At 53.9% G+C, this 13368-nt stretch overlaps 1 protein-coding gene across 6 annotated transcripts in view; it reads right to left on the reverse strand.

Annotated features, from left to right (window-relative positions):
- Ppp6r2 (protein phosphatase 6 regulatory subunit 2) overlaps positions 1 to 13368 on the reverse strand; it is a 73552-nt gene continuing 60184 nt past the window's right edge. For 5 of the 6 annotated variants that reach the window (XM_048353620.1, XM_048353622.1, XM_048353611.1 and 2 more), the window contains 14 exons: positions 12878 to 13096; positions 10989 to 11053; positions 9124 to 9239; positions 7195 to 7280; positions 6664 to 6744; positions 6209 to 6306; positions 5930 to 5987; positions 5535 to 5659; positions 5158 to 5294; positions 3867 to 4023; positions 3678 to 3766; positions 2700 to 2895; positions 1012 to 1245; positions 1 to 925 (listed from right to left, as the gene is read on the reverse strand). In XM_048353620.1, the coding sequence (XP_048209577.1) occupies positions 877 to 925; positions 1012 to 1245; positions 2700 to 2895; positions 3678 to 3766; positions 3867 to 4023; positions 5158 to 5294; positions 5535 to 5659; positions 5930 to 5987; positions 6209 to 6306; positions 6664 to 6744; positions 7195 to 7280; positions 9124 to 9239; positions 10989 to 11053; positions 12878 to 13096 (1710 nt within the window). In that variant the 3' untranslated portion in view covers positions 1 to 876. The remainder of the gene's footprint in view (positions 926 to 1011; positions 1246 to 2699; positions 2896 to 3677; positions 3767 to 3866; positions 4024 to 5157; positions 5295 to 5534; positions 5660 to 5929; positions 5988 to 6208; positions 6307 to 6663; positions 6745 to 7194; positions 7281 to 9123; positions 9240 to 10988; positions 11054 to 12877; positions 13097 to 13368) is intronic. The other variant, XM_048353624.1, reaches the window with a different exon arrangement.

The raw sequence follows: 13368 nt of genomic DNA on the forward strand, positions 1-13368 counted from the left end.
TTCATAAGAATGATACAACTTTTATTGGGATTGGAGGTGCCCTGTCTCAGGTGATCAGAACATGAAAAAAAAAGCTCAATATTGGCAAAATAATCTTCCAGACCCTTCTTGGACAACCTGGGCCCGCTCAGTCTCTGAGCCCCTCAGTGTCTTGAGCTCCTGCAGGTCCCCTAGCCACCTGCACAGCTGCTACCAGTCTGCCCTGTTAGCAAGCTCAGGCACAGCACACCCCTTCCAGGCCCAGTCTTGTTTTTAAGGCAATCAAAATTTGCCACTTGGTTCAGTGCCATTTCTCAGGGCCACCAGTATAATGCTGAGTTTTGACCCCACATGACCAAACCAGCTCTTAAATCTTGCACGCGAGTGCATGTGTGTGTGTGTGTGGGGGGGGGGGGTCATGTCTCCTTAGCCCAGACCCTCACTTTTGCCCTGAGTCAGGGAAGCCCCTGTACGGTCTCTGGATACAAAGTGCAAAAACTCGCTTTTCCTGCATGTGTTTAAAAAACCTAAGTGAAAAGAGCCTCAGCGTCTGCACACTTCCAGCCTGTCAGGTCATAACAACCTGCTGGGATCTCAATCCCTGATCCCCGACTCCTGCAGGAAGAGGTTGCCTGTTGAGGACGTTATTGCTGTGCCAGGGTCTGAGCCGGGGAATGGCGAGGCGCGTCCTCTGTCTTCCAGCAGGGCCTGAGCGACTCAGGTTGGGCAGGAGAGAGACGGCTGGGTCATCTGTCTGGTTCCAACTGCCAGCTTTACCAATGCAGCATTTATTTTAAAATTAAAATTTTAAAAAGGAAACAGATTGCATCACCAGGTAGTTTTCTTGATTGAGGATGCAGCCTAGCCAGGGTGGGCCATGGCTGGGTGGCAGCAGCATTACACAGGACCATTTAAGGCAGCTCCTTCTGGTGGGTCATCTGTCTTCCTGCAGAAACCAGGGCAGGGTTGGAGGCACTTGGGCTCGTGAGGCCCGTCCAGCCCCCAGTCCCCCTCCCCCACCAACTTGCTCACCTGTCCTTTGTCACTGTCCCCACTGTGGCTGGGGCTGCCAGGGCTCTTGCCATGATGGGACCCGGGGGAACTGTGGCAGCCACTGCAGCGGAAACAGCTTTGGGAGGGCCTGTCTTGCTCAGCGCTGTGGTGGCCACGGTGCCCTCGGGAGGCACAGACATGGCTGGAGCAGCGGTTGCTTCAGAGGGTGCAGGGTAGGCAGGGTCTGGCAGCACACTGTCGGCACACTTGGCCCTGTGTGGCAGGTGAGGGCTCCGGTCATGGATGCCCCACCCTCGGTGCTGCCCACCTTCATGTCCTTAGGGACTGGCAGGCTGGCTCCATCCAGAACATGGCCTGGGAGCACTGCATTCTGCCCCCTCCGCTCTTGCCCTTTAGGGTGGCCCCAGGACAGCTGTCTATCCTCCCTCCACGCAGCCCTCAGACCCTGGTAACTGGGAAGCCATTCACTGTCTGGGACTCTGATGACTGCTGATTTCAACTCCTGCCTTACAGTAGCCACCCCAAGAATGGAGAGAAAAGGGTTCTGCTGGGCATTGGGGGTCCTGCTACTCAGGCACCCTAAGGCCAGCCTAGGAAGCGTGTCCAGGATGGGCCAGGGCAAGTGAGTTTCCCCACAGGCTGGCTGGGACCCATCCATATGGTTCAGCTAGGTGGCAAGTTTAATGCACATGTTACTGTGACAAACAACATCTAACGTCGTGTTTTTTTTTTTTTTTTGGCCAGTCCTGGGGCTTGAACTCGGGGGCCTGAGCACTGTCCCTGGGTGTTGTTTTATTGTTTTGCTTTTTTTTTTTTTTTTTCTCGAGGCTAGCACTCTACCACTTGAGCCATAGCACCACTTCTGGCCTTTTCTGTATATGTGGTGCTGAGGAATCGAACCCAGGGCTTCATGTATACGAGGCAAGCACTCTTGCCACTAGGCCACAGTCCCAGCCCACCATCTGACTTTTATAGCAGAGTTAAGCAGTTTTCTTATGAAGCACTTAGGAGAGAAAAAGAGTAAAAACGAGTTCCAGCCCAGGCTTTCATCTTAATTTTATCATGTTGTCATCAGTTACAGTGTGAGATCCTCAAGTCTTGGCCCCCACAAGGGCAAGGTGGCTGGCTGAGGATGGTATGTTTTATCTGGGGTCCTAGAACATGGACCCCAGGGCTGCAAGCTGTTTACACTGCCCAGCTAGGGTTCATATGCTCCTGGGGTAGTCCTGATACTCACTTTCTGAGTGTGCTGGGCACCTGAGTGTAGCCAGCACACATTTCCCATAAAGCAGCAGCAGATGTGGGGAGGCCCCACAGACAGTCTGGCCAGCATCAAGTTAAAAGACTGCCCCTCACCCACACTACCAGCTAGTTCTAGGAGACTCAGAGCCTCAGAACCCTGTCTGGTGCTTTGTAATCAGGGCCTCTGTATAGAGGCCATCTCTCAAGGTCTGTTGGGGCTCCTGGAACACTCAGGCCCTATTGGCTTAACCACTCAAGAGACAAAGGCTGTATGTCAAGAAAGAAGCTCCCACAGCCATCAAGAGAGTGGTAAGGGACATGAGCAAGCCTCTGCTTGCTCCCAGAGGATCTGAGAGTGACTGAGCCTTGGTCTTAGCAGTTACAGGCCAGAGGCCTGCAGCCCCCAGCCTGGAACTACACTGTATATACTGGGGCCCTAGACAAACTTGCCACCCCATTCACACCTGCCAACAGTAGCTTCCTCTTTCCTGGGCAGCTTGGGAACTTCCAGACCATGGTTGGTGTTCACAGCTTCCACACTGCCAGCTACTTTCTCCTCATCCTCGCTGTCAGAGCCCCCAGAGGAGCTGCTGTCAGAGGCCACCAAGGGGGCCTTCCTAGTGACACACACATTCCAAGCACACGGTGAGGTAGGACCCACTGCAAAACAAGGAGGCCTGTGAGGCCAGAGAGCAGAGGGGCCGCAGAGCACAACCACCATGGCATCAGGGCCCCAGGCCCTCGGGTGCTGGTGTGCAGCCCACAAGGGCAGAGGGGCCGCAGAGCACAACCACCATGGCTTCAGGGCCCCAGGCCCTCGGGTGGTGGTGTGCAGCCAGCAAGACACTTCAAACACCTGCCGAGGATTACTTGCACACAAGTGTGTGAATGTTCTCAGGCACCACATTAACTTCTCTCGCCCTCAAAGCAGACCATTCCCACTCCCCACCAGACAGAACAGGTGTGTGCTGTTAGCAGAAGAGGGGGCTCAGGGCTCCTACCACCATTTCCTTCAAGCCTGGCACAAGGGAGGATGGTGTCAGGTGGCTGCCGCTACCACTTTGCCTGGAACTCTCAGGCTTGGTCTTAGGGGGCTTCTGAGCCCATCTGACTGGGAATGTGGGGAACAGAGGCCACAGACTTGGGTCAGGCCCCATACCAGCTTCCTGCCTATAATCCACACTCTGCTAGGACACAGAGGATGGACCTGCCTCCAAAGGCAGCCCAGTGGTGGTGCTGCTCCTCTTGTGTCCCCAAGGCTGGGGTGTGCCATCTACATACAGTATCCAATTCCCAAAGTACCTATGAACCCCAATATCATGGAGACATGATCATACCTGGAGCACTGACCACTTCTTCCCACAGCCCCAAGGGCCTGAGAACCAGGCAAGGTCAGGTCACCCTGAAGGAGCCTGGGGGAAGCATGCACCACAGCTACTCACAGGCTTTCCCTGGGCCTGCACTCTGGCTGCCCTCAGCATGGCTGTTGTCCATGTCCACAGGAGAGCTGCACCTGGGCCCAGACTCAGAGCTGCAAATGAAGATGAAGACGGGTTGAGTTTGTGGGGTTCATTACCACCAACCCCAATGGGAAATTCCTAGCAAGCCCTGCGTGCTGATGGGCTTGTTACCAGCAGAAAGGCTGAAAGTCCGTGAACGTGGCCCAGCCTTTCTCTTCTGGAGCTGAGGGGCTGGCTGCCCACACACCCGAGCCCACACCCCTCGCAGCTGCTGGGCTAGTGGATGTCAGGTTCACGGGCTCGTCAAACACTGCCGTCCAGGAAGCCTCTGCCAGGGAGAAAGAGCAGTCACGAGTGGGCAGGCCTGGTGTGCCCACACTTGGAGGCAGCACCCACTCCTCGGGCAGCTCCCCTGGGCTCAGCAGGAACACAGGGCTGCGCCTAAGGGGACCCAGATGAATCCTCCCTGCCTGGGGTGTCTGAGCCAGAGGAGCTCTCTGTCAGAGAGAGGTGGTGGCCCCCAGGCCCCGGGTGGGCCTTCAAGAATCTTGATAAACTGCCAATACCCACGAGGTGCATGTAGAAGTAACAACTGTCTGCCTGCCTGCCTGCCTGCCTGCTGGCGTGGTGCTCGGGAAGCACCTACGGGGTCTCGACGGGCTTCTAGTGGAGCTGGTGGCACAGAGGTGATGTAGTTGTCCCTGTGTCCTGCCCCACCTGTCCCAGTGCAGGCCAGAGAACAAGCCCCCCTGCCCCTTTGCCTGGCCTTGGGCACGGTCTGTCCCTGTTTTGGATGTCCTTGCTGTTGGCCCCTCCCAATGGAAAGCTGCCTTCTTGCCTGTGTGCTGAGCACTTCAGGACCACCTCAGGGCAGAGGCAGGAAAAAAGGGGTCTCCTGAGAGGTGGCATGTCTGGTGTGTGGTGCCGCTGAGTGCTGCTCAGTGGCCGGGTACAGCATCTAGATTAGAGACTGGGAGATACCACTCAGACCAGGCTGCATGTGACCCTAACACTTTTTTTTTTTTTCCCAGTCCTGGGCCTTGGACTCAGGGTCTGAGCACTGTCTCTGGCTTCCTTTTGCTCAAGGCTAGCACTCTGCCACTTGAGCCACAGCGTTCTGGCCGTTTTCCATATATGTGGTACTGGGGAATTGAACCCTGGGCTTCACGTATACGAGGCAGGCTCTCTTGCCACTAGGCCATATTCACAGCCCGCATGTGACCATAGCAGAAGGGGGAAATGCAGGAGCCCATCTTGATGTGGGCAGATTGCAGGGCGGGACCCACCTCCAACAGCAGAAGAAAGCTAGGAAAGCTGCTGCCTTCAAGAACGTGTACAATGAAGGTATGTACAGGTGAGGCAGCAAGACACATCGTGGCTCCAAAGGAAGTTGAGGTGGGGCCCTGTGTCCCGTCTCAGCCCTGTGATCCCTATGGGTACCCAGCACTTTGTTCTGGATTACCTTCTGAAATGGGACCTTCATTTTGCCCAGAAGCTGGAGGGATGCCCACCCCAGGTGCATTCTTGGCTGCCTCTGAGCTGGCTTTCTTGTCCTGACCATTCTTTGAGTGGTTTTCTGGAGCATGGGGACCTCCGAACCTGTGGAAGATCCAGAGGCCTACGATGAACACACAACATGGATGTGCTAGTGATGGCGCATGGCTTAGGGCCAGGGCCAAGTGCAGGAGGTCCAGAGGGAGTACTGTTCAGTTCAGACAGTTCAGAGCCTCAGGTCTGACCTTGTCAGGAAAGGGTCACCGCCTCTCTGGGACCTGGCACTCACTGAGGATGACTGCAAATCCCCAGTGGAGGCTTGGAGAGGATGGGTGGTCCCCGCACCTGGCTCTGGCCATCCCCCGGGCAGTGCAGCGAGTCTCTTCCTCTTCCCAGATGTCTTCTTCCTCCTCATCATCAAAGGGCTGAATTCTGTCACTGCAGCAGGCTTCAAACAGAGCTGCACTGGGCTGCAAGAGAGAGAACACAGAGCCAATTTCTGAAGAGCCTGGGGAAGCCTTTGGCCTAGAGTTCTAGGGTAACTTCACTCACTACCTGCAGGGCAGGATGGGAGGAAGCAATGGGGGCAATTCTGCTTCCAGCTACATGAAGGGCTCTGCCGTTCAAACACACACAGCCTACTAAGTAGTTTCCCCCTTGGTCTCACCCACCTCCAACACTGGCCAAACTCATACAATGACACCTCGTCCTACAGTCCCAGCCACACCCTGATCACTCACGCTGTCCTCGTCTGCATCAATGTTGAAGTTGATCTCTGCAATCCGATCGAATGGGGCACTGCAAGGTGAAGGGGAGACCCTCAGCGCCTCTGCCGCAGTGCTGGTGAAGTGGGCCTGGGTACTTCCAAGCAGTGGGAGGGCATTTGTATGCTGTTTCTTTGGGAAACACCAAGCCATGTTCCCGGCAAGACCATAGGGAGCCACTTTTCATGGGGATGGAGTTCAAGAAAGAAGCATTGAGCTCTGCCCAGAACCAGAGGCCCCAAGAGGCCCACTCACTTGATGTTGTCATCCTGGTCTGCGAATTCCTCATCATTGAAGCCAAATTGATCCACAAAGTTGGCTGTCATCTGCTGGATCTGGTACTCGGAAAAGGCCTGAGAGAAAGGGAGGCTATCACAGAGCAGCCCTATCAAGGAAACTGCTCGCTGGAAGCCAAGATCTCTGGTGCTCAAGAGCTTCTGGCAAAGCAGGCAGTGAATTCTGATAGCAATTGCATGTTCAGAGTGGCTGCATAAATGAGAGCGCCTTCCTCACTCTAAGCTGTGTCCCCAGGGGTCTGTCTCACCAAGGCGATGTGACAGGAGTCTTCCCACAGAAGCCCCTCTCCCCCATACGTGCTTGGAGATAAGCCACCTCTCCCCTTCACTGCAATGCCAGGGGGGACTAAGCACTACAAGGGCATGAGCTCGGGAAAGGCCCGGCAGGGTGCAGGGTGCCGGCCGTGCCCTCACCTGCTGAAGGGACAGCTCGTTAGGGAAAGCACCCTCAATGTCCTCGTCCTCACTTGAGGAGTGAAGGTGGTGAATGCTCACCTAAAACACAGGCCAGATGCAGTGGGCATGTGAGCTGCAAGTGCCCCAACCCCACCCAGCCATCACTGCCAGAACCCCAGCCCCCAACCAGCCCAGCCTAGATTTGGCACTTGTCAGATGGCTGGGCCTGAGCAGCTGTACGTAAGGGCAAGTGAGGCTGAAGTCCCATGATAGCCAACCTCCCTGGTGCAGAGGGCTCATCCTGGGTCTCCAGCACGACGAGCACCTCAAAAACAAGCTAGAGGAGGGAAGAGACTGAGAGCCAACACCAACTCTACACACAGCCCCTCAGGGAGCCGGGACTGGTGCCACAAGGAAGTTTGATACACACAGCATGGTCACAGCTCTGCCCTTGTGCCTCTGTTCACCTATGCCATAGGGCAGAGCATCCAGAACCAGCACTGGCCTCAAGACAGCTGCAAGCATGGAAGCAGCCCCGAGCTTCCTCACCAGGTCCACAGTGTTCCTTCGATTGGTTTCTGTCAGTGTCTCCTCCACAAAGTTCTCCCAGCGGCCTCGGCAATCTGCGGGGAGCCCTGCAAGGCAAGTGCTGCCTGGTGAGGACTTAGGAGCAGTCAGGGTACTGTGGACACTGGCCAGCACGTTGTGCTGGGGATGGGTGGGCCAGGCTTCTGTGGTCAGCCCCTCTGGGGCCCACAGTAGAGTCTGCTGATGGGAAGGACACCGCTGAGGGGAGGGGTTCATAAGCATCTCCTGAGGACTGCAGAACCGACTCAGAGAAAGCCGCTCACCTGCCTTCTCCACCTCTTACAGGCCCCGGCTCCGCAGTGCCTGGCAGGCCTGTGCATGTGTCATAATCTGAAAACGGTGAGGGATGACCAGGCAGAGAGGCTGCCCACCCCTCATCTTTCAAAAGTATCCCACCCTGGGCTGGGAAGGTGGCTTAGTGGTACATACAGTGCATGCCCAGCATGCATGAAGCCCTGGGTTCGATTCCTCAGCACCACATAAACAGAAAAAGCCAGAAGTGGCACTGTGGCTCAAGTGGTAGACTGCTAATCTTGAGCAAAAAGAAGCCAGAGACAGTGCTTAGGCCCCGAGTTCAAGCCACAGGATGTCAAAAAAAAAAGTATCCCATCCTGGGGAATTAAGGCCTATTCCACTTGCTTTCCCCCATGCCAGCATGGGGGCCTCCCCAACTTGCTTGCTGTCCCACCCTGGGTTCACATGCCCTATCATATGTGATGATGACCCCGCAACCACAACCTTACCACAGGCTTCTGAAGCGGGATGAGGAAGCCCTTTTCCCTCAGGCACTGGGGGTGGGGAGGCCACTGGAATTTCTCTATTTTACATCTGCCTAGGAAGCTACATAGTAGGCCTACATGGCCAGTCAGGTAGGCCGAGGCTCACTCCACTTTGGCTACACATGCTGTACACTGTATACACTGTATACAACTGGCTCGCAATTAAGCTGTGCCAGGCCAGTCTTGGTACCGGGGGTGGGGGGGGAATCTCATGCACTCTGCACAGCAAGGCTCCCCAGAGACCCCAACAAACTCAGGAGCTGGGCATGAGGTCACCCATCCATGCATAGATTCCTTCCTGGGCACCTGTGAGGCACTCTGCCTCTCCACCCTGAGAAGTCTCAAGAGAGTTGGGAAAACCCAACTTAGGCTTGCTGGTATCCCCTTTCTTTCCAATGCAACCCTCACTTGTTCGGCCGAGGCACTCAGACAATTCAGGGCGAGGAAGTAGCTATGGCCATTGAGCCAGATTGCGCTTAAGACATAAGAAAAAGCCAAGCGCTGGTGCCTCACGCCTGTAACCCTAGCTACTCAGGAGGCTGAGATCTGAGATTCATGGTTCATATCCAGACTGGACAGGAAATTCTGTGAGACTCATAGCTCCCACTAACCACCAGAAAACCAGAAGTGGCACTGTGGCTCAAAAATGAGTGCTGTGTAGAGGGGCTCCGGGAAGTGGGCACCATGGGTGTGGGCTGGGGCTCTGGCTCCAAGGACATACAGTCGAGTCCTGAAAGACAAGATAGCACCTGTTTCTCCAGGTCACCAAGACATGCGAGACAGTCCTCAAGGTAACGTGGGTTAGAGCAATGCTAGAATGTGAGTCAGGACTGCAAGGACCAGGTAGGACTTGGGGAGGGAGCTCCTGGCAGTGCTTGCAGCTTCAGATAACCAGGACTGCAGCCATGAACTGCTCTTGGTAGGCTTAGTCCCCCATACCATGTACTGATGATGCCTGACAGACATCTGCCCAGCAGAGCAAATATCTGGGTCATGAAAAGAAGAGACCCAACGTGAGAAGCATGATGACAAAGGAAACTGCATGGACAGTGTCACACCACCTGCCATGGGGCAGGTGGAAAGGCAGGGGAGACCAGGGTGGCCAGCTCACCTTGGATGACCTGGCTGATGTGGGTCTGTACAGGGCCCCGCTCCAGGTTCTGTACCACTGCATTGGCGATCCGAGTGAGGTGGCCCATGTTCCCACGTCTCATGCCACCTGCTGCCCTGAAAGTGACAGGGTCCATCAGGGTGGCTACCCAATCCCAGCCTTTCCTGACATGTTGTGGGAGGGCCAGGCGGTGTGAACCTCCTGAGGCTGGCAAGTGCAGGGCCTCTCCTCCTGTGGGGTCACCCTAGGTTAACCTCCATGACAACAACTGGCACTACTGAGTTCCTGATGAGTAAATGCTGTACCCAGCAGTTCACCCAACCCACCACCAAGAACACTAAGACAACTGTCCATTGTAGGGATGGGAAGACAGGCACAAAGGCTCAAGTCTCACCAGCAGCAGCAGTGGGACAGAAGCAGAGCCAGGTCTGCCCGCTGCGTTGCCAGCCCTGAGCATGGTATTCCCAGGATACTGGCTACCACTAGGACTGGGGAGAGTCTCCATGTTGTGTGGCTGGCACAGCTCCCACCCGTCTCCCTTCCCCACAGGTCCCAGGCTCCCACCCATTCCCAGGAAGAGAGTGGATGGGAGTGAACATCATGCAGGACATGTTTGTTGACCTCAGGGAAGACTTGGTTAAGCCAGAAACACAAAAAGACTAAAATAAAAATGTTTTCCTGGGCTGGGAATGTGGCTCATTGGTAGAGTGCTTGCCCAGCATGCGTGAAGCCCTGGGTTCAATTCCTCAGTACCTCATACATGGAAAAAGCTGGAAGTAGTTCTGTGGCTCAAGTGATAGAGTGCTAATCTTGAGCACAAGAAGCTCAGAGAGGGCTGGGAATATGGCCGCGTGGCAAAGAGTGCTTGCCTCGTTTACATGAAACCCTAGGTTCGATTCCCCAGCATCACATATATAGAAAATGGCCAGAAGTAGGGCTATGGCTCAAGTGGCAGAGTGCTAGCCTAGAGCAAAGAGAAGCCAGGGACAGTGCTCAGGCCCTGAGTCTAAGGCCCAGGACTGGCAAAAAAAAAAAAAAAAAAAAAAAAAAAAGAAGCTCAGAGACCTTGTCCAGGCCCTGAGTTCAAGCCCCAGAACTGGCAAAAAAATAAAAATAAAAATAAATTCCTATAAACAAGTGCCAACAGAGTATCCCTGAAGATTTAGGAAAAGTTAAAAATGATAGTAGTTGCTAGGGGCATGGTTCAAGTGATAGAGTGCCTACCTAATAAGCAAAGGCACCAAGTTTAAACACTAGTACCACTAAGAAAATAAAAATCACTGGGCACTAGTAGCTCAAGTCTATAATCCAAGCTACTCAAGAGCCTCATATTTCAGGATTATAGTTCAAAGCCAGCCCAGCAGAAAAGCCTGTGGGATCTTATCTTCAACTGACCAGTAAAAGGCCAGAAATGGAGGTGTGGCTCAAGTTGTAGAGTACCCACCTTGAGAGCATGAGGCCCTGAGTTTGAGCGAGCCCTAGTGCCAACACACCACACATATATGTGCGCATGCACACAGGCACACAGACACATAGACACACACACAGTGGCCAGCACTTGGGGAGCTGAGGATGGAAAAGTGGTCAGGACAAGGCTAGACAGAGACTTCTAGACTGTTTGGGTGCCTGGGGAAGAAAGGGCTAGTCATCTGGTAACTGTCCAGGCCTGGCCAACACCCAACAATGACCCTCCTTGTCACTGCTGCTCCCTTTCCTGGGCAGCACTTATGGTTGCTTACCCAATAGTAAGATCCTTCTAGGACAGCTCTGGGCACAGAGCCAGGCCACATACCCAGATGCCCCATACTGAGCCTGAGTCCTGCATAGTGTTGCAGACACCATGGTGAATTCTTTGGGTTTCTTACTGTGTGTGGTCATTGGCTTCCCAGGCTTCCAGGATCCTCTGTACCAGGCAGCACTTCTGGAACAGCTAGGGTGTGGGGGGGGCAAGACAGTGTGAGTCTGAGCCTGCAGGGCAATTCCACCCCTCCACCCTCCACCCCCACTGCTGGCAGAAGTCAATCCACCAGCATTGACAACCTTGGGACTGTATGTATGGAATGCCCTCACAGCCCCAGTAGACATCAGAGAGAGGCGCTGCCTAAGGGCCTCAAAGTCTCATGCTGAGAGCCCTGGACAGGAAGATTAGGACACTGTGTCTCTGGAATCCTGGAACATCCAGCCTGCTCTCCGAGGGCGACCTCCACCTCAACTTCAAGCTACTCTCCCACCTGCTTGCAAAGTGACCCAAAGAACAGCTGGGGCCCTCAGCATTTTTGTTCTTGACGCAGGCCATTTCCTGGAATTGGGATGTTTGCCTTGGGCCCAAACTCACTCCCATCCTCATGACCTGGTGGTCCCCAGCTGGTCTATACAGTCCCTGAATACCTCCCTACCTACTGTGTGTTTCTCATCATTGAACCCGCACATCTCCTGACTGTCTATCCTCTGAGCCATTGGCTGTGGACCAGATGGGACCCTTCTTGGCTAGCGTTAGCCACCTACTAGGCCTGCTTACAGAGGGTACCCAGGATACTCGCTTAGAAAAAGTACCCAGGACACCTACCTAGGCAACAAGGAGGATCAAGAACTTCCAGAATCACACAGGTCTGTATCTAGAAAACCTCTGAGAGAGGTCTTTCTCTGAAGCCTCTGCCCTCCAATCAGCCACACAGCACGGTTGGGGATGTCCTCCACTGCCCCAGCCCTCATGACCTCAGAGTGTCTCCTCATGTCTATGCCTCAAACTGCTCCTTCCCCTTGTTCCCTGGCAAACATTCATTAACGTTCTCCACCAGAGACAATGCTAAATGTTGAAGAGGCCAAGTGAGAACACAGTGGTATGATTGTCCCACGGTGATAAAGGTGAATCTGAGAGAGGGCTAGTGCATCTGGCACTGGAACTTGAACTCAGGGCCTTGTATTCTCACTTGACTTTTTCGTTCTATGCTTAGAGCTCTACTACTTGAGCCATGCTTCCAGTTCTGGGTTTTTGCTGGCTGATTGGAGAACCATCTCTGGGCTTTGGCTGTATGAGATGGCTTAGAGCAATGATCCTCAGATTACAGGCATGAGCCACTAACTCTCAGTTCCAGAAAGCTTTCTTGTAAGAACTTGGCCCTTGTATTTTCCTATGTTCTTACCGCAACAGTGGACTGAATCTTGGGTCAAAAAGCTGTACTTCAGCCAGTTGCTGGTGGCTCATGCCTGTAATCCTAGCTACTCAGGAGGCTGAAATATGAGTTCAAAGTCAGCCTGGGCAGGAAAGTCTGTGAGACTCTTATCTCCAAATTAACCACCAGAAGACCAGAAGTGGCACTGCGCTCAAAGTGGTAGAATGTTAACCTTGACCAGAAGAGCTCAGGAACAGTGCCCAGGCTCCAAGTTCAAGCCCCATGACTGGTAAAAAATAAAGCAAAAAAGCTGTACTTCAGACCCAGTGGGCTGCTCCAAAGCACTCCTGGGGGGAGCAGAATCCAGGTGGCAGCCACCGGGAACTGCAGCACCCAATGGCATGATACAAATGTTGCTCCCACCCCCGCCCCCAGCTGCCTTCATCTTTCCTTCTACCAGCAGTAACTGACAGATCTGATGCCCATGATTTAGTGTTCTTACGGGTCAAGGAGGGTAGCACCTCCCACACACGAGGGTTAGGAGCTAGGCCGGCAGTGGCATACCTCAACTCCCAATGTCTACAAGATCTGGGCACATGGTTCGGCAGGCAGGAATTAGCAGGACACTGGCCTGGACTTACGTGAGTCACCATAGTGTTCTCAGGAAGGCTGACGATGGGCTCTGAGGTCTCCAGCTTCCCATCCCTGTTATTCTCACTCCCCTGTAGAGGCTCCACCCTGTTCTCCGATCCACAGGCTTCTGCCTGTTCCTCCCGGGCAGCATGGGAGAGAATAGCTGCTATGCACAGTTCCACTTGGAAGTGCAAAAAGTTGTTCCAGGTGTACTTAAAAAACAAGTCCTGAGTAAACAGAGGGTAGAAGAAAGTTCTTGGTTGGGTCTTCTCCTACCAGCTGAACCACAAAGATAAAGAGGAATGATACTCAAACTTCATCTCTTAACTTCATCATCCAGGCTGTAAATATGTTAAGTTCCTGAGATTCATGTCTCCCCTGGGTAATTTTCTGAGGTGCTGCCTGTTTTCCTGACTGCTGTTTGTGTCTACTCACCTCTGTTTGTTGTTGTTGTTGTTGGTCAAGGGCTTTTACTCAGGGGCTGGGCACTGTTCCTGAG

Source organism: Perognathus longimembris, chromosome 1, assembly GCF_023159225.1.
Source record: "Perognathus longimembris pacificus isolate PPM17 chromosome 1, ASM2315922v1, whole genome shotgun sequence".
Lineage (NCBI taxonomy): Eukaryota > Metazoa > Chordata > Mammalia > Rodentia > Heteromyidae > Perognathus > Perognathus longimembris.